The sequence below is a fragment of the Mobula hypostoma genome, chromosome 1, assembly GCF_963921235.1.
Source record: "Mobula hypostoma chromosome 1, sMobHyp1.1, whole genome shotgun sequence".
Taxonomy (NCBI): Eukaryota; Metazoa; Chordata; class Chondrichthyes; order Myliobatiformes; family Myliobatidae; genus Mobula; species Mobula hypostoma.
This window is the reverse complement of record NC_086097.1, coordinates 1120632-1140778: the sequence shown is the minus strand read 5'-3', so window position 1 is coordinate 1140778 and position 20147 is coordinate 1120632. Positions and strand designations below refer to the sequence as shown.

The 20147-nt window shown below is 46.9% G+C and overlaps 1 protein-coding gene across 6 annotated transcripts in view; it reads right to left on the bottom strand.

Annotated features, from left to right (window-relative positions):
- The window catches only part of erg28 (ergosterol biosynthesis 28 homolog), a 38667-nt gene extending 23120 nt beyond the window's left edge, over window positions 1-15547 (bottom strand). The window contains exons 1-3 of one of the 6 annotated variants that reach the window (XM_063042972.1): window positions 15469-15547; window positions 12939-13091; window positions 8037-8127 (exon numbers count right to left, since the gene is read on the bottom strand). In XM_063042972.1, the coding sequence (XP_062899042.1) occupies window positions 8037-8127; window positions 12939-13071 (224 nt within the window). In that variant the 5' untranslated portion in view covers window positions 13072-13091; window positions 15469-15547. The other 5 variants (XM_063042943.1, XM_063042952.1, XM_063042961.1 and 2 more) reach the window with 5 other exon arrangements.
- Between the last annotated feature and the right edge of the window lie 4600 nt (window positions 15548-20147).

The following is a 20147-nucleotide window of genomic DNA, read 5'->3' as shown; positions in this document are numbered from 1 at the left end:
ACCACCTCACACTTCTCCGGGTTGAACTCCATCTGCCACTTCTCAGCCCACTTCTGCATCCTATCAATGTCTCTCTGCAATCTTTGACAATCCTCTACACTATCTACACCTCCACCAACCTTTGTGTCGTCTGCAAACTTGCCAACCCACCCTTCTACCCCCACATCCAGTTCGTTAATGAAAATCATGAAAAGTAGAGGTCCCAGAACAGATCCTTGTGGGACACCACTAGTCACAACCCTCCAATCTGAATGTACCCCCTCCACCACGACCCTCTGCCTTCTGCAGGCAAGCCAATTCTGAATCCACCTGGCCAAACTTCCCTGGATCCCATGCCTTCTGACTTTCTGAATAAGCCTACCATGTGGAGCCTTGTCAAATGCCTTACAAAAATCCATGTAGATCACATCCACTGCACTACCCTCATCTATATGCCTGGTCACCTCCTCAAAGAACTCTACTAGGCTTGTTAGACACGATTTGCCCTTCACAAAGCCATGCTGACTGTCCCTGATCAGACCATAATTCTCTAAATGCCCATAGATCCTATCTCTAAGAATCTTTTCCAACAGCTTTCCCACCACAGACGTAAGGCTTACAGGTCTATAATTACCCGGACTATCCCTACTACCTTTTTTGAACAAGGGGACAACATTTGCCTCCCTCCAATCCTTCGGTACCATTCCTGTGGACAACGAGGACATAAAGTTCCTAGCCAGAGGCCCAGCGATCTCTTCCCTCGCCTCGTGGAGCAACCTGGGGAATATTCCATCAGGCCCCGGGGACTTCTCCGTCCTAATGTATCTTAACAACTCCAACACCTCCTCTCCCTTAATATCAACATGCTCCAGAACATCAGCCTCACACATATTGTCCTCACCATCATCAAGTTCCCTCTCATTGGTGAATACCAAAGAGAAGTATTCATTGAGGACCTCGCTCACCTCCACAGCCTCCAGGCACATCTTCCCACCTTTATCTCTAATTTTGGTAATAATTTCAAGAGGACGAGAATATAAAAGTAAGGATGCAAAGTTGAGGCTTTATAAAGCACTGGTGAGGCCTCACTTGGAGTAACATGCGGAAGAGCTAGTAAGAGATTTGAAAGTGGGAGAGGGAGGGGAAGATCCAAAATGATAGGAGAAGACAGGAGGGGGAGGGATGGAGCCAAGAGCTGGACAGGTGATTGGCAAAGGGGATATGAGAGGATCATGGGACAGGAGGTCCAGGGAGAAAGACAAGGGCAGGGGGGGTTCCCAGAGGATGGGCAAGGGGTATAGTCAGAGGGAGAAGGAGAGTGAGAGAAAGAATGTGTGTATAAAAATAAATAACGGATGGGGTACGAGGGGGAGGTGGGGCATTAGCGGAAGTTAGAGAAGTCAATGTTCATGCTCTCAGGCTACCCAGACGGAATATAAGGTGTTGTTCCTCCAACCTGATTCCACATCCCATTCCCATTCTGACATGTCTATCCACGGCCTCCTCTACTGTAAAGATGAAGCCACACTCAGGTTGGAGGAACAACACCTTATATTCCGTCTGGGTAGGCCTCCAACCTGATGGCATGAACATCCACTTCTCTAACTTCCGCTAGTGCCCCACCTCCCCCTCGTACCCCATCCGTTATTTATTTTTATACACACATTCTTTCTCTCACTCTCCTTCTTCTCCCTCTGTCCCTCTCACTATACCCCTTGCCCATCCTCTGGGTTCCCCCCCACTTGTCTTTCTCCCCGGACCTCCTGTCCCATGATCCTCTCATGTCCCTTTTGTCTATCACCTGTCCAGCTCTTGGCTCCATCCCTCCCCCTCCTGTCTTCTCCTATCATTTTGGATCTCCTCCTCCCTCTCTCAAATCTCTTACTATCTCTTCCTTCAGTTAGTCCTGACGAAGGGTCTCGGCCTGAAACGCCGACTGTACCTTTTCCTAGAGATGCTGCCTGGCCTGCTGCGTTCACCAGCTACTTTGATGTGTGTTGCTTGAATTTCCAGCATCTGCAGAATTCCTGTTGTATGTTGGAGTAACATGATCAGTTTTGGGCCCTTTATCTGAGAAAAGATGTGCTGAAACCCGAAAGGGTTCAAAGTAGGTTCGCAAAAATGATTCCAGTATTGAATGGCTTGTCATATTGTAAGGGTTTCTTCTTTCATGTTACTTGCTAAGGCTAATAATGAAATGGCTTCTCTGTAGTGTTAACTGATGAGGCAATGTTCTCTGTAGCAGCGTGCTTGGGTTATAATTAGCGCTAACGGGACTTGTATTCATTTGCTAAGCAATTGGGATAGATGTTATTCTTTCTGTCTGTGTGGGCTTGAGGGAGAAGGCGCGAAGAGGATGAAGAGAGAAGAGGTGGCTTGAGGAGACGGTGGCCGGACCCGCTGGGCCTGGGCTCGGGGCAGGAGCCCAGGGGTCAACTAGCAAAGGAGGATCAGCGAAAGGGAATCCGTGAGCTCCAACGTTTGTGCACTGGAGATGTTTATGAGATTATTGGTGTCTTTTACTTGTTTTCCTTTTCTTTTGTTTCTCCACTAACCCCATACTTAAATATAAAATTTTAATCGTTTAACCGCACATTGTGGACTGAATGTTATTTCAGGGTACTGATGTTATACAAGGGACACACCACGCAGCATCCACCCAAACAAGAATGCTAAAGTTTGGCTAGGGAGGGGGACGCCACCCCCGAGATCATGTCACTAGATGCTGCGAGTCTTACAATATGAAGAGCGTTTGATGGCTCTGGACCCGTATCCACTGGAATTCAGAAGAATGAGTGGTGACCTCATTGAAACCTATCAAATGATGAAAGGGCTTGATAGAGTGCAGGTGGAGAGGATGCTTCCTATGGTGGGAGAGTCTAAGGCTACGTCCACACTAGACCGGATAATTTTGAAAACGCCGGTTTCGCGTAAAAACGAAAGGGGTCCACACCAAGCACTTTTGAAAATACCTCCGTCCACATTAAAACGGGTACTTGGGTGAATCTCCTCCTACTGGGCATGGGCAGGACACATCTACAGAAAACAAGCGACATGTTTGGTGTCGAATCTTGCTGTGGAAGTGCACGTTTGTGCAGTTACAGACTAGAAAAACTTAAAAGGAAATTGCCAAACAAGGGACAGCTGTTGGTTCTCGCACAGGAGGACTTAAAATTAAAAACAACAAATATGGAGGCAAACAAACAAACAAGTATGGAGGCAACCGACAGGGAGTTCACAGACAGTATGACCCGGCTGACAACGAACATTGAAAAACTGATTAACTCTGTTGCATTAATAAAGCACCTCGTTAAATGTATAAAACATGTCTGCATCAGTGTTATCTTGTATTTCCATACAATGTTACATTAGGCTGTTACGCATCTATTGTCAGAGAAGTACTTGCATAAATAGGTAAACCACCTTCATACAAGCAAGGACAGAAAACAGGGCAAAGTGAGTATACTTATTTATTCAGTAAGTTATGGGTCAAAGTATTTGGTAAGTACATTTCTAACTCTTTTGGCTTCGGTATAGTTGCTGTCTGTTCTGAAATCGTTAGGTTGTGTGGGGACTTGCGTTTAAGAAAACTATGAAATGCCGCGCTGCCGCCACCATCTGTTCCAGCACGTCATGACAGCATTTTTAGAAATCTCTGGTTACCCCGTCCACACTGCTCTGCACAATCGGCATTTTCAAATTTACACACTCCGGAGGGCGTTTTAGAAAAGCTCCATTTTCAGGGGAGGAAAACGCCATTTCAGTGTGGACAGAGGGTCAAAACGAAGAGAAAAAGCTTCAGTTACAAATTTATCCGGTCTAGTGTGGATGTAGCCTAAGACAAGAGGACATAGCCTCAAAACAGAGAGGTGTCCTTTTAGAACAGAGATGGAGGAATTTCTTTAGCCAAAGAGTGGTGAACCTAAGGAATTTGTAGCCACAGGCATCAGTGGCGGACAAGTCTTTATGTATATTTAAGGCAGAGGTTGATAAATTCTTGAGTAGTCAAGGCATGAAAGGATACGGAGTGGTAGTGGGGGGGGGACGTAGGCAGAAGGTTGGGGCTAAAAGGAAAATTGTATCAGCCATGATAAGATGGCAGAGTAGACTGGATTGGCCAAACTGCCTAATTCTGCTCCTACTTCACAGAACACAAAAATCTACAGCACATTACAGGCCCTTCAGCCCACAATGTTATGCCGACTATGTAACCTACTTCAGAAACTGCTTAGAATTACCCTACTGCACACCTCTTTATTTTTCTAAGCTCCACGTGCCTATTTAAGAGTCTCTTAAAATACCCTATTTTATCCACCCCCCACCAGCATCACCGGCAGTCCAGTCCACACACTCACCTCTCTGCGGAAAAAACTTACCCCTGACATCTCCTCTGTACCTACTTCCAAGCACCTTAAAACTGTGCCCTCTCGTGCTAGCCAATTCAGCCCTGGGAAAAAGCCTCTGACTATCCACATGATCAATTCCTCTCATCATCTTGTACACCTCTATCAAGTCGCCTCTCATCCTTCGTCGCTCCAAGGAGAAAAAGCCGAGTTCACGCAACCTATTCTCATAAGGCATGCTCCCCAATCCAGGGAACATCCTTGTAAATCTCCTCTGCACCCTTTCTATGGTTTCCACAACCTTCCTGTAGTGAGGCAACCAGAACTGAGCACAGTACTCCAAGTGGGGTCTGATCAGCATCCTATATAGCTGTGACATTACCTCTTGGCTCCTAAACTCAATCCCACAGTTGATGAAGGCCATTACACTGTATTCCTTCTTAACCACAGAGTCAACCTGTGCAGCAGCTTTGAGTGTCCTATGGACTCAGACCCCAAGATCCCTCTGTTCCTCCACACTGCCAAGAGTTTTACCATTAATATTATATTCTGCCATCATATTTGACCTACCAAAATGAACCACCTCACACTTATCTGGGTTGAACTCCATCTGCCACTTCTCAGCCCAGTTTTGCATCCTATCAATGTCCTGCAGTAACCTCTGTCAGCCCTCCACACTATCCAAAACAACCCCAACCTTCGTGTCATCAGCAAATTTACTAACCCATCCCTCCACTTCTTCATCCAGGTCATTTATAAAATTCGTGAAGAGTAGGGGTCCCAGAACAGATCCCTGAGGCATACCACTGGTGACCAAACTCAATGCAAAATATGACCCGTATACAACCACCCTTTGCATTCTGTGGGCAAGCCAGTTCTGGATCCACAAAGCAATGTCCCCTTGGATCCCATGCCTCCTTATTTTCTCAACAAGCCTTGCATGGGGTACCTTGTCAAATGCCTTGCTGAAATCCATGTACACTACATCTACTGCTCTTCATTCATCAATGTGCCTAGTCACATCCTCAAAAAATTCAATCAGCCTCGTAAGGCACACCAGCCTTTCACAAAGCTATGCTGACTATTCCTAATCATATTATACCTCTCCAAATGTTCATAAATCCTGCCTGTCAGGATCTTCTCCAACAACTTACCAACCACTGAAATAAAACTCACTGGTCTATAATTCCTGGGATATCTCTAATCCCTTTTTTGAATAAGGGAACAATATCTGCAACCCTCAATTCTCTGGAACCTCTTCTGTCCTCGTTGATGATGCAAAGATCATTGCCAGAGGCTCAGCAATCTCCTCCCTCACTTCCCACAGTAGCTTGGGGTACATCTTGTCCGGTCCCAGTGACTTATCCAACCTGATGCTTTCCAAAAGCTCCAGCACATATCTACATGCTCAAGCTTTTCAGTCTGCTGTAAGTCATCCCTACAATTGTTAAGATCCTTTTCTGTAGTGAATACTGAAGCCAAGTATTCATTAAGTACCTCTGCTATCTCCTCCAGTTCCATACACACTTTTCCACTGTCACACTTAATTGGTCCTATTCTCTCACGTCTCATCCTGTTACTCTTCACATACTTGTAGAATGCCTTGGGGTCTTACTGAATCCTGTCCGCCAAGGCCTTCTCATGGCCTGTTCTGGCTCTCCTAATTTCATTCTTAAGCTCTTTCCTGCTAGCCTTATAAACTTCTAGATCTCTATCATTACCTAGTTTTTTGAACCTTTCTTAAGCTCTTCTTTTCTTCTTGACTAGAGTTACAACAGCCTTTGTACACCACAGTTCCTGTAACTTACCATCCTTTCCGTCTCATTGGAACGTACCTATGCAGAACCCCACGCAAATATCCGCTGAACATTTGCCACATTTCCTCCATATGTTTCCCTGAGAACATCTGTTTCTAATTTATGCTTCTGACCTCGCACCTTACTATTTATCTGTACTGCACTTTCTCTGTAGCTGTTACGCTTCATACTGTACTTAGTGCATTGAGGTAGAACAGGGTAAAAACAATGTGTGATGACTTGATTCGTAAGAAATGCATGCCTGACAAGTGTTTTTTTTACTGTATCTTGCTACACATGACAATAATAAACCAATTCCAATCGCTGCTCCATGCTCTGAAGTTCCCTCCAGTTTCATTAAGGGTGCTAGTTTAGATACTGGCGCTCACTGCCAATGCACCTTATCCAGTGGTGGGACACACTGTACCTGCATAGGCACACTGTCATTGTAATAGCAAACAGGCAGGCTAAAACTATCCCCAGCAGAACAGCTCCACTGAAAACCTTCCATTGCTGCAGCCTCTCAAATGCAGAGGACCAAGTGGGAGTGGGTCTGGCCCTGAACAAAGATGGGGTCTTTGTGCCAGTGGTCTCCTGAAGAAAGGTGGGACAGACCGGACACCTCCACCCCTGGGGACCTTCACAGTGTCAGACAGCAGAGCGTAGTGGAGTCTGCTCTTGCTAACTGCCTGCCCCTGTTTGTTTTGAGACCACCCTGGAAAGGAGGCACCTGCTGGAGGCTTCATCAGCGGTTCCCAAATTTTCTTCTGCCATGGACCCCTACTATTAACTGAGGGGTGTGTAGTCCCCGGGTTGGAAACACCTGACCATGGATAAACTTACTAGATAAATACACATAATGGAAAGGTAGCATAATGCTATTACATCGCCAGTGACTGGAGCTCAACGTCACTGTTGTAAGGCATCTATACGTTCTCTCCATGGCAGCACAGGTATCCTCCCACATTCTAAAATCACAATTATTTTTGCGTAGTAGGGGAATTAAGGGTTATGGGGAAAAGGCAGGTATAACATAGAATAGTACAGCACATTACAGGCCCTTCGGCCCACAATGTTGTGCCAACCCTCAAACCCTGCCTCCCATATAACCCCCCACCTTAAATTCTTCCATATACCTATCTAGTAGTCTCTTAAACTTCACTAGTATATCTGCCTCCACCACTGACTCAGGCAGTGCATTCCACGCACCAACCCCTCTCTGAGTAAAAAACCTTCCTCTAATATCCCCCTTGAACTTCCCACCCCTTACCTTAAAGCCATGTCCTCTTGTATTGAGCAGTGGTGCCCTGGGGAAGAGGCGCTGGCTATCCACTCTATCTATTCCTCTTATTATCTTGTACACCTCTATCATGTCTCCTCTCATCCTCCTTCTCTCCAAAGAGTAAAGCCCCTAGCTCCCTTAATCTCTGATCATAATGCATACTCTCTAAACCAGGCAGCATCCTGGTAAATCTCCTCTGTACCCTTTCCAATGCTTCCACATCCTTCCTATAGTAGTTGGAGATGATCGGCCACGATCTTAGTGAATGGTGGGGCAGGCTCGATGGGCCAGATGGCCTATTCCCACTCCTATTTCTTATGTTCTTATGTAAAGATGTACAGGTTAGGGTTGGGTGGCGGGCATGCTATGTTGGCGACATTTGCCGGCTGTCCACGGTATATCCTCAGACTGCATCAGTCACGAAACAAATGACGTATTTCACTGTATGTTTCAATGTACATGTGACAAATAAAGCTGATCTTTATCTTTAAAAGACATGGGGGCAAGGTGTAAAAGGCAAAGAAATAAGGTTAGGAGATTAAAAAAACACCTAATTAGGTTAGACTTAGCACTAAAGGTAAATGAGAAGCTGGTCAGACCCTCAGAACAGACGGTGAAAATGCCATAGGTACCTACGTTCGGTTTTGAATGTCCACTGCACAAGTGCACCGGATGATGGAGGAGAGCAGAGTCCAGATCCCAAACGTTCTTGCCTGCAGATCGTTCACTGCACAAAATCAACAGTTGTAAAAAATCAAATATTCCAGCAGCAACAAAGGGGATGTAGTGGATGGGGCACCCTGCGTCAGATCCACGTGCAAGAGACATGTACCGAGCCCACCGGAGGTAGTTGAGGTGGATGGCGTGCCCTGCATCAGATCTATATGTCAGAGACGTGTACCGAGAACACCAGAGCTAGCTGAGGTGGATGGCGCATCCTGCATCAGATCTATGTGCAAGAGACACAAATGAACTGGAGGCAGTTGGTAGCCCACTGTGCAATCCCACACCAGACCATTAGTGCACTCCCTATGGCTGAGAACAGCTGTGAACACCCCTCTTCCTGCTCAGACACCCTACACACCACAGAAGCCCTTACCCCTCCCAACACAATATTAGAGTTGTACGGCACAGGCCCTTTGGCCCAACATGTCAATACTAACCTGTATACACAGATATATTCATCCCTTTTATCCACATGCTTCTATACCTTGCCAAGTTCAAAATGCCTCTCAAAAGTAGTGAGTTGTATCTGCCTCCATCAAATCCTCTGGTATCGCATTCCACTTATTGTGTTAAAAAAAAATCTTTGCCCCTCTGATTCTCTTTAATCTCTTTCCTCTGAGCCCAAACTCAAACGCTCATATCTGTAATGCACCTACCACAGGTAAAGGAGTCTGACCATCTCCCACTTTATCATTTTATACACCTCTCGGACCACCCCCAATCTCTTTCACGCAAAGGTTTCAGAGGTACATTTAATATCAGAGAAATGCATACAATATACATCCCAAAATGCTTTTTCCTTGCAACCATCCATGAGAACAGAGGGGTGCCCCAAAGAATGAATGACAGTTAAATGTTAGAACCCCAAAGTCCCTCCCAGCTCCCCCTCCCTCTGCATATAAGCGGCAGTAAGCAACAATCCCTCCTCCCCCCACAGCAAAAATAAGCATCAGCATCCAACAGCAAGCACTCAAGCGTGAGCAAAGCAACAGCAAAGACACAGACTCCAAAGACTTCGCGTTTCACCCAGTATTCGACATACCACAGGCTCGCTCTCTCCCGAATAAGGGAGAAAGAGGAGAGTCTCCATTTTCACAGCGAGCAGGGAGACATAACAAACAACCCACTCGTTTATGTTAAAAGTCCATTACGTTGCTTTTTTTTTTTGAGTTCTGCGCCCAAAGATCCGGGTACACAACCATCGATATTCTGACTCCCCCGACGACACACGGGTCTCCTGCCATGACACCGATCTTCAATCCACCCGTCTCCAGAGCCCCAAGGTCCTATGCCTCCAAATTCAAGCTGGACTGTTAGGCCGAGCCCCTGGCGTGCCGAACAACGGCCAGTTATGAAACCCCGAAAGCAGGTCCCATTCCCATAAAGAACCATAGTCAGCGTGTTCTCCAGGAGAAACAACCCCAGCCTGTCCAATCTCTCCCCATAACCAAAACTCTGATCCATGCTCACACCCCCAGAGCATTCCTGATACACAGACTCCCCTGTTTACACTCACCAGAAGACCATGGTCTACTCACACTCAGCACCGCAGAAATCCTGACACACACTGAGTCTCTGTTCACTCAACACGGAACTGTCTTGCTCATCCTCACCCCAGACCCTTTGATGCACCCTGGCTGACCAGGGAAGTCAAAGCCATTGTAAAAGCAAAAGAAAGGGCGTACAACAAAGCAAAATTTAGTGGGAAGTTTGATGATTGGGAAGTTTTAAAAAATGTACAGAGAACAAAAAAATCATTAGAAGGAAAAAGATGAAATGTGAAAACAAGCTAGCAAATAATATCAAAATGGATAGTAAAAGTTTTTCAAGTATGTTAAAAATAAAAGAGAAACGAGAGTGGACATAGGACCGCTAGAAAATGAGACAGGAGAAATAATAACAGGGGACAAGGAGATGGCTAATGAACTAAATGAGTATTTTGCATCAATCAACACACATCAAAGTTGCTGGTGAACGCAGCAGGCCAGGCAGCATCTCTTGGAAGAGGCACAGTCAACGTTTCGGGCCGAGACCCTTCGTCAGGACTAACTGAAGGAAGAGTTAGTAAGAGATTTGAGAGGGGGAGGGGGAGATCCAAAATGATAGGAGAAGACAGGAGGGGGAGGGATGGAGCCAAGAGCTGGACAGGTGATTGGCAAAGGGGATATGAGAAGATCATGGGACAGGAGGCCCAGGGAGAAAGACAAAGGGCGGGGGGGAACCCAGAGGATGGGCAAGGGGTATAGACAAAGGGGGGAAAACTTCACTGCGGAAGACACTAGCAGTATGTCTGATGGTGTAGTGTGTGACGGAAGAAAAGTAGGTGCAGTAACGAGAGAGGGTTCTCAAAAAGCTAAAAGACCTAAAGGTACACAAGTCACCTGGACCAGATGAACTGCACCCGAGGGTCCTGAAAGAGATAGTGTTAGAGATTGTGGTGGCATTAGAAATGATACTTCAAAAATTATTGGACTCTGGCATGGTGCCAGAGGACAGGAAAATTGCAAATGTCACTACACTCTTTAAGAAAGCAGGAAGGCAGCAGAAAGGAATTTATCGACCAGTTACCCTGACCTCAGTGGTAGGGAAGATGTTGGAATCAATTTTTAAGGATGATGTTATGGAATACTTGGTGACACAGGACAATAGACAATAGGTGCAGGAGTAGGCCATTCGGCCTTTCGAGCCAGCACCGCCATTCACTGTGATCATGGCTGATCATCTACTATCAGTATCCAGTTCCTGCCTTATCCCCATAATCTTTGATTCCGCTATCTTTAAGAGCTCTACCCATCTCTTTCTTGAAAGCATCCAGAGACTTGGCCTCCACAGCCTTCTGGGCAGAGCATTCCATATATCCACCATTCTCTGGGTGAAAAAGTTTTTCCTCAACTCTATTCTAAATGGCCTACCCCTAATTCTTAAACTGTGGCCTCTGGTTCTGGACTCACCCATCAGCAGGAACATGCTTCCTGCCTGCAGCGTGTGCAATCCCTTAATAATCTTATATGTTTCAATAAGATCCCCTCTCAGCCTTCTAAATTCCAGAGTATACAAGCCCAATCGCTCCAATCTTTCGACATATGACAGTTCTGCCATCCCGGGAATTAACCTTGTGAACCTACGCTGCACTCCCTCAATAGCAAGAATGTCCTTCCTCAAATTTGGAGACCAAAACTGCACACAGTACTCCAGGTGTGGTCTCACCAGGGCCCTGTACAGCTGCAGAAGGATCTCTTTGCTCTTATACTCAATTCCCCTTGTTATGAAGGCCAGCATGCCATTAGCTTTCTTCACTGCCTGCTGTACTTGCATGATAGGACAAAGTCAGCATGGCTTCCTTCAGGGATAATCCTGCCTGCCAAACCTGTTGGAATTCTTCTTTGAGGAGATTACAAGTAGGATAGATATAGGGGATGTAGTGGATGTTGTATATTTGGACTTAAAGAAGGCCTTTGACAAGGTGCCACACGAGGCTGCTTACCAAGTTAAAAACCCATGGTACTATACGAAAGTTACTAACGTGGTTAGAGCATTGGCTGATTGGTAGGAGGCAGCGAGTGGGAATAAAATGATCCTTTTGGGGTTGGCTGCCAGTGACTACTGGTATTCCTCAGGGGCTTGTGTTGGGATGACTTCTTATGCTGTATATAAATGATTTAGATAATGGAATAGATGGCTTTGTTGCCAAGTTTGCAGATGATAGAAAGATTGGGGAGGGGCAGGTAGTGTTGAGGAGACAGGTAGGACGCAGAAGGACTTGGACAGATTAGGGTAATGGGCAAGAAAGTGACAAATGAAATACAATGTTGGAAAAATGCATGGTCATGTACTTTGGTAGTATAAATACAAAGTTTGTAAATGTGCAGTCAATTTTCTAAACAGGGAGGAAATCCAAAAATCTGAGATCCAAAGGGACTTGGGAGTCCTTGTGCAGTACACCCTCAAGGTTAACTTGCAGGTCAAGCTGGTGGTGAGGAAGACAAATGCCATGTTAGTATTCATTTCAAGAGGTCTAGAATATAAGAGCTGAGACTTTATAAGGCACTGGTGAGGCCCCACCTTGAGTAATGTGAACAGTTTTGGGCCCCTCATCTTAGAAATGATGTGTTGGCATTGGAGAGGGTTCAGAGGAGTTTCACAAGGATGATTCCAGGAATGAAAGGGTTAACTTCCAAGGAATGTTTGATAGTTCTGGGTCTGTACTCACTGGAATTTAGAAGGATGAGTGGGATCTCATTGAAACCTTTCCAATGTTGAAAGGCCTAGATAGGATAGATGTGGAAAGCAACACACATCAAAGTTGCTGGTGAATGCAGCAGGCTTAGATGTGGAAAGGATGTTTCCCAGGGTGGGAGAGTCCAGGACAAGAGGGCACAACCTCAGGATAGAAGGGCACCCTTTCAAAACAGAGATGCAAAGAGATTTCTTTAGCCAAAGGGTGACGAATTTGTGGAATTTGTTGCCACATGCAGCTGTGGAGGCCAGGTCGTTGGGTGTATTTAAGGCAGAGATTAATAGGTTCTTGATTGGACATGGCATCAAAGGTTACAGGGAGAAGGCCAGGAACTGGGGTTGAGGAGGAGGAAAAAAAAGGATCAGCTATGATTGAATGGTGGAGCGGACTCAATGGGCCAGATGGCCTAATTCTGCTCCTATGTCTAAAGGTCTTATGGTCTCATCAATGGTACAACCATCCCTCTTCCCACCGTGTGACACCCTCAGGCAACCCCCATTTCTCAATCAGTCCAGTACCCCACAACCACACCACTATCCCAACATCGAGTCCCATCACCTGCAAACTTTCCTTACCGAGCGCCGGTTTTCCCGTGTAGAGTTTCTCCGACAAGAAGCTGTGATCCCTGAAGCTCTGAATCGTATTGCCAGCAGCAATGACAGCGACCATCACCAGCCAGCTGCGGAGAACATTGAGGAATCGGCTCATCCTGGTTGAGAGGATGTTTCCTATAGCGGGAGAGTTTAGAACCAGAGGGCACTGCGTCAAAATAGAATGTCCCTATCAGAACAGAGGTGAGAAGGAATTTCAGCAGTCAGAGGGTTTCAATGCCACAGGCAGCTGAGGAGGCCAAAACATTAGGTATACTGTATTTAAATTGGAGGTTAATAGATTCTTTATAGGGGCATGAATGCAAGAGAATGGGGTTAATAAATCAGCCATGATGGAATGGCAGAGCAGTCTCGATAGGCCGTATGGCCGAACTCTGCTCCGATATCTTATAGTCACAGAGGAGGAGAGTACTGTAGACAAGTAGGGAGACAGAGAGAATGTAAGAAGAGTGGGGCTTGACGTTACTATTCCCTGCTGAACCTCAGAGCCAGCCACTGCACTATTGACCTGGCTGCTGCTGCCCTGACAGGTCATGCCTCCGCAGCAGGAATAAAGTAGTCAAGGAGAATGGACACAAAAGGTGGCTGCACTGTCTGCCTGCGTGTCATACCTCTCCCAGTGCTACCCATCTTTCTGAAGCCTATAACATAGGTACTACCGCCTCAGTAAACATTTCACTGATAATTCCGAGTACATCCTGAGTCAACTCCAGTTGGGTGCTCCTTCAATTCTGAACAGCGAGACCTACCCCACATCAGCATTCATTTGGCGGCATCTCCCACAGCAGATCCCTGTCTCGGATCTGCTCCCCACAGCACGTTCCTCCCTCGGAACCCCCACCCCCTCCACAGTGGGTCCCCATCAGGGATCCGACACCCCCCACAGCTTGTTCCTGCATTAGCACCATCCCCCCACAGGGCGTGACCCTCTCCTTGTACCACGTCTCTCCCTCAGTACCGCCCGAGTCCTCCCACAGGCCGTCCCTTCCCTACTGTGTGTTCCTAACTCAGTACTGCTCTCTCCCACTCCCCCAACACAGTGCGTCCCTCCCTCAGTTGCACTCTCCCCCACAGCGCATCCCACTATCAGTAATATATCCCCCCATGCACCCCTAAAGCATGACCCCCCCCCGGTAGCATCCCCCACAACTAGCGTGTCCCTCCTTCGGTAGTGCAACCACCCACACAGCGAGTCCTTTCGTTGGAAGTGTAAGCCCCCCCCCCACAGCATGTCGCTCCTATGGTAGCGAACCCCCACACAGGGTGTCCCTCCCTCCATACACCCCCCCAACAAGTATGTCCCCTCTGTCAGTAGCACAACCGCCTGCACAACTTGGCGCATTCCCCCCCTAAGCATGTCCAAACCCCCCCCCCAGCGTGTCTCTCCCTCGGTGGAACAACCCCCGGAAAGCGTGATCCTCCCTTGGCACCATGCCCTCCCCACAGCATATCCCTAACGCCCCCCCCCCCAGTGTGTCCCTGCCTTGGTAGCGCTAACTCCTCCCGGGATTTCCCTCCTCTGAAGTGCACCCATCCAACCCACACATCCCAAATCCTGCAGGGTGTCTCTATCCACCCCACACCTCAGATCGTCCCTCCTTCAATACCACCCCCACAACACAGGCATCCCTTCTTCGGTCGCGGCCCCCCCCCCCAAACAGCGTGAACCTCCCTCAGTAGTGACATCCCCACAGTGTGTCCCTGCCTTGGTATTGCCACCCCCACCCTACATGGCGTACCCCTGCCTTGGGACCGTCCCCACCCACAGCGTGTCCCTCCCTCAGTAGCACCCCCCCGCTACAGCTGTTCCTACCTTGACAACACAGAGTCTCCCTCAGTACCGTTGCACCCCCCCCACCCCACAGGGTATCCCTCTCTCGGCACAACCCCCTCACACCACCCCACAGGGCATCCCTCTCTCAGCACCACCCCCTCACACCACTCCACAGGTCACCCTCTCTCGGCACCACCCCACAGGTCACCCTCTCTCGGCACCACCCCCCCAACAGGTCACCCTCTCTCAGCACCACCACCCCCCCTCACGGGTCACCCTCCCTCGGCACCACCCCCCCCCCACAGGTCATCCCTCTCTCGGCACCACCCCGCAGATCACCCTCTCTCGGCACCACCCCCTCACCCCAAAGGTCATCCCTCTCTCGGCACCACCACCGCCTCACCCCACAGGGCACCCCTCTCTCGGCACCACCCCTTCACCCCACAGGTCATCCCTCTGTCGGCACCACCACCCAACACAGACCGAGGACATTTCTCCCTCGGTACCGCTCCCGGTACCGTCGACACCCTATAGCGTGTCCCTCCCTCCCTCCCTCGCTCCCTCGCTCCCTCGCTACCGCCCTCCCCCCACAGCGTGTCTCTTCCTCCACCCCACACACCGCCTGTCCCTCCATCCACGGTGAGGAATCGGACAGCAAGCGAGCTGCCTCCCGCCCCACCGGTGCATCCCAGCTCCTGCACTCACTCTCTCCCAATTCACCTGTCGATCACCCCACCTTCACCGACACAGGAAACCGGCACGGCCGCGCAACGCGCTGGCTCTGATTGGTTAATAGTATGTCATGGGTGTGTTCTCCTTGATTGACGTTCCTCTTACCCACTGATAAAAGCGTCTTCTCGTGACGAGCAGCCGATCTTGGTGAGAAAGCACAAGGCCGGGTATTTTTTTAGCGTTTTTAAGGGGTACAGGGGTTTTATATAGAATATGACGAATAAACAGGAATAGGATACTAGGATGGTCAAAGATGGGAGGGTAAAGTGTAGGTTTGTGTATATATATATATATATATATATATGTGTGTGTGTGTGAGAGAGAGAGATTGGGTGAAGGGATTTAGAATGTATGTCTAGTGCACATTCTGGAGCAGAGGGTGGCGGTAATGCACCATTAAGCTGGATGCCAACGGCCGTAAAACAAGATACAGACAGACAGAACAGCCGATCTTCCCAGTCGCCCCATCTGCAAGGGCAGTCCAAATTCGAAGTGACAGGAGGCAAAATCTGAAATTAAAACAGAAAATAATGAAAATTGATCTATTTAAAACTCTTACATGTCGAGTCATCACATGTAGAAATGTATCTGACATCTTACACCATGGCTAGCTATTTTCCTCAGCACCACTCCTACATTGACCCCATATCCTCAATACAACAAAATCCATAATTTTCTTCCTGTTGTCTGGGCCTCCACAGCCTGGGGAGAAATGTAAAAATCCATTGTCCTCTGGGTGAAATGTATTTTCTCTGTCTGGAATGGCTGCCCCTTCTGAGATGTGACTCTGATTCCAGGCATTTTAGCCACAAGAAATGTCAACTTCATACCTCCCAGGTCACGCGTTTCACTGAGAAATGAGAGAACAGTTTATACAACAAGCCCACCATGCCAAAATCAATCTGGTGAACCTTTGCCAAGTGTCTCTTTTTATAAATAAGGAGACCATACCTATATACAATGGCCAGATGCAATCTCACAGTGGCTCTGTACAACACGATGATCATTCTGCTCTTTCCATAAAGACTACATACAGCTTGCTTTCCTAATGGTTCGCTGTATCCGTATTTTAGCTTTCAGAATCAATGTTAATATAATTGGATCTGTTGTGAGATTTGTTAATTTAGCAGCAGCAATAAATGACAAACAGAAAAATAAAGGAATTACAGTGAGTATGTACATGTACTATATATTGAGTGGTTAAATTAAGAATAGTAGTGCAGAAACAGAAATAAATTTTAAAAAGTGAGGTAGTTTTCATGGGTTCAATGTCCATTTATGAATCGGATGGCAGAGGGGAAGAAGCTGTCCCTGAATCGCTGAGTGTGTGCCTTCAGGCTTCTGTACCTCCTACCTGATGGTTACAGTGAGAAGAGGGCATGTGCTAGGGATGGGGGTCCTTAATGATCGACTCTGCCTTCCTGAGGTACCACTCCTTGAAGATATCTTGGATACTACAGAGATGGAGACGGAGCTGATTAATTTTACGACTCTCCCTCTGCAGACCAGCACCTTTCAACTTCTCACCATCGAACAAAAAATATCCTTTTTTACTTCCAGGGTTGATGACCTCATAGTATCCCATATTAAATTCCATCTGCTGGGTCGTTGCCTGTACATATCCTATCTATATTCCTTGTTCTGCCTCCTCCTCAGTGCACATTGCCCACCCAGCTTTACGTAAGCAGTAGACGTGACATATTAACAGACACAAAAGGGTATTTCAGCATCAACAGAATCTCTTGTGACAACATATTTACCCTCTCATTCCCTCATTTAAGTCATTGATAGAGGTTATGAATAGCTCAGGCCCTAGCACCGATCCCAAGGCATGATCAGAATCCAAAATTAGACCAATTATTGCCACCCATTGTTTTATTTATTATTTATTTAGAGATACATTGCAGAACAGGCCCTTCTGACCCACAGAGCCATGCCACCCATCAACTCACCTATTTAACCCTAGCCTAATCACAGGACAATTTATGATGACCAATTAACCTACTGTAATGTTGAATGGGGTTCATGGGTTTGGCAGGTGAGATGGGAAATGCACTAAATTCGAACAGGTATATTAATAATTTATTTACAACTAAAAATTTGATCAAAGATTCATGTTCTCCAAGTTACAGACACTACAAAGCTGTGTACAGTACTCAACGAACATATGTACACTCAACAAACATACTTAATTAAAAGTGCATGCAGAGCATACCTTCCCAATGGGAAAAGCAGCTGCAGTTTCTAAATTAACCAATCACAATGGACAAACAAGAGAATATCTGCAGATACTGGAAATCCAAGCGACAAACAAAATGCTGGAGGAACTCAACAGGTCAAGCAGTTGACGTTTCGGGCCGAAACCTTGCAGCAGAACTGGAGAAGAAAAAGCTGAGGAGTAGATCTAAAAGGTGAAGGGAGGGGAGAGAGACCACCAGGTGATAGGTGAAACCTGGAGGGGGAGGGATGAAGTAAAGAGCTGGGAAGTTGGTTGGTGAAAGAGTCAGAAGGCCATGGAAGAAAGAAAAATGGGGAAGGAGCACAGAGGGAGACGATGGGCGAGCAAGGAGATAAGGTGAGAGAGGGAAAAGCGCATGGGAAATGGAGAAGAGATGGGCTGTTGGGGAGACATTACTGGAAATTTGAGGTATTGATGTTCATGCCATCAGGTTGGAAGCTAGCACTGAGATTGGAGGAATAACACCTCATGTTCCGTTTGGGTAGCCTCCAACCTGATATCATGAACATTGATTTCCCAAACTTCCAGTAATGCCAGGAAGATGATACAGTTTAATACATGGTTGAGGAGTTGGTGTAGGAGGGAGGGCATAAGATTTTTGGATCACTGGCCTCTCTTCCATAGAAAGTTGGACCAATACAGAAGGGACAGTGTGCACCTCAACTGGACGGAGACTAATATCCTAGCGGGAAGGTTTATTAATCTGCAAATTGGGGTTTACACTAGAGTTGCAGCAGGATGAGAACAGTTAGTGGAGAGGTTGTGGAGGCAAATGTTGGTAAGACCTCAAACAGAGTTAGGAATCAAAAGGTTAAGCATGGTGCAACAAAATCAAAACAGATGAATACAGGACTGAAGGTGTTGTATCTGAATGGGTGCAGTATATGGAATAAGGTAGATGAACTTGTGGCACAGATGCAGATTGGCAGGTAAGATGTTGTAGGCACCACTGAACTATGGCTGATACCTGGGAGCTTAATGTCTAAGGATACACATTGTATCGAAAGGATAAGCAGGAAGGTAGAGGGGATGGCATTGTACTGTTGGTGAAAATTGAAATCAAATCATTAGATAGAGGTGAAATAGGGTCAGAAGTTGTTGAATCTTTGTGGATAGAACTAAGGAACTGCAAGGGTAAGAAGATCCTGGTGGGAGTTGTGTACAGATCTCAAAACAGTAGTAGGGATATGGTCTGCAAATTACAATGGGAGACAGAAAAGGCAATGTTACCATCATCATGGGGACTTCAATATGCAGGCAGATTGGGAAAATCAGATTGGTGTGGGATTAAAGGAGGGGGAATATCTAGAGAAGTATTCTAAAGGAAAGATGACACAGCCATGGCTAATTAGAGAAGTCAAAGCCAACATAAAAGCCAAACGGAGGGCATATAATTGAGCAAAAATTTGTGGGAAGTTAGAGGATTGGGAAGCTTTTAAAAACCAACAGAAGGCAACTAAAAAAGTCACTAAGAAGGCAAAGGTGGAATAGGAAAGTAAGCTAGCCAATAACATTAAAGAGGATAGCAACAGTTTTGTTCAGATACATAATGTGTAAAATAGAGGTGAGAGTGGATATTGGACCACTGGAAAACAACGTTGGAGAAGTAGTACACATAAAAGTTGCTGGTGAACACAGCAGGCCAGGCAGCATCTCTAGGAAGAGGTGCAGTCGACGTTTCAGGCCGAGACCCTTCATCAGGACTAACTGAAGGAAGAGTGAGTAAGGGATTTGAAAGTTGGAGGGGGAGGGGGAGATCCAAAATGATAGGAGAAGACAGGAGGGGGAGGGATGGAGCCAAGAGCTGGACAGGTGATAGGCAAAAGAGATACGAGAGGATCATGGGACAGGAGGTCCGGGAAGAAAGACAAGGAGGGGGGGGACCCAGAGGATGGGCAAGGGGTATATTCAGAGGGACAAAAAGGAGAGTGAGAGAAAGAATGTGTGTATAAAAATAAGTAACAGATGGGGTACGAGGGGGAGGTGGGGCATTAGCGGAAGTTAGAGAAGTCAATGTTCATGCCATCAGGTTGGAGGCTACCCAGACAGAATATAAGGTGTTGTTCCTCCAACCTGAGTGTGGCTTCATCTTTACAGTAGAGGAGGCCGTGGATAGACATGTCAGAATGGGAATGGGATGTGGAATTAAAATGTGTGGCCACTGGGAGATCCTGCTTTCTCTGGCGGACAGAGCGTAGATGTTCAGCAAAGCGGTCTCCCAGTCTGTGTCGGATCTCGCCAATATATAAAAGGCCACATCGGGAGCACCGGACGCAGTATATACAATGAAATGGTGGATGAACCGAATAAGTATTTTTCATTATTCTTCACTATGGAAGACACTAGCAGTATGGTGGAAGTTCTAGGTGTCAGAGGGATGAAGTGTGTGAAGTTACCATAACTAGGCAGAAGATTCTTGGGAAACTGA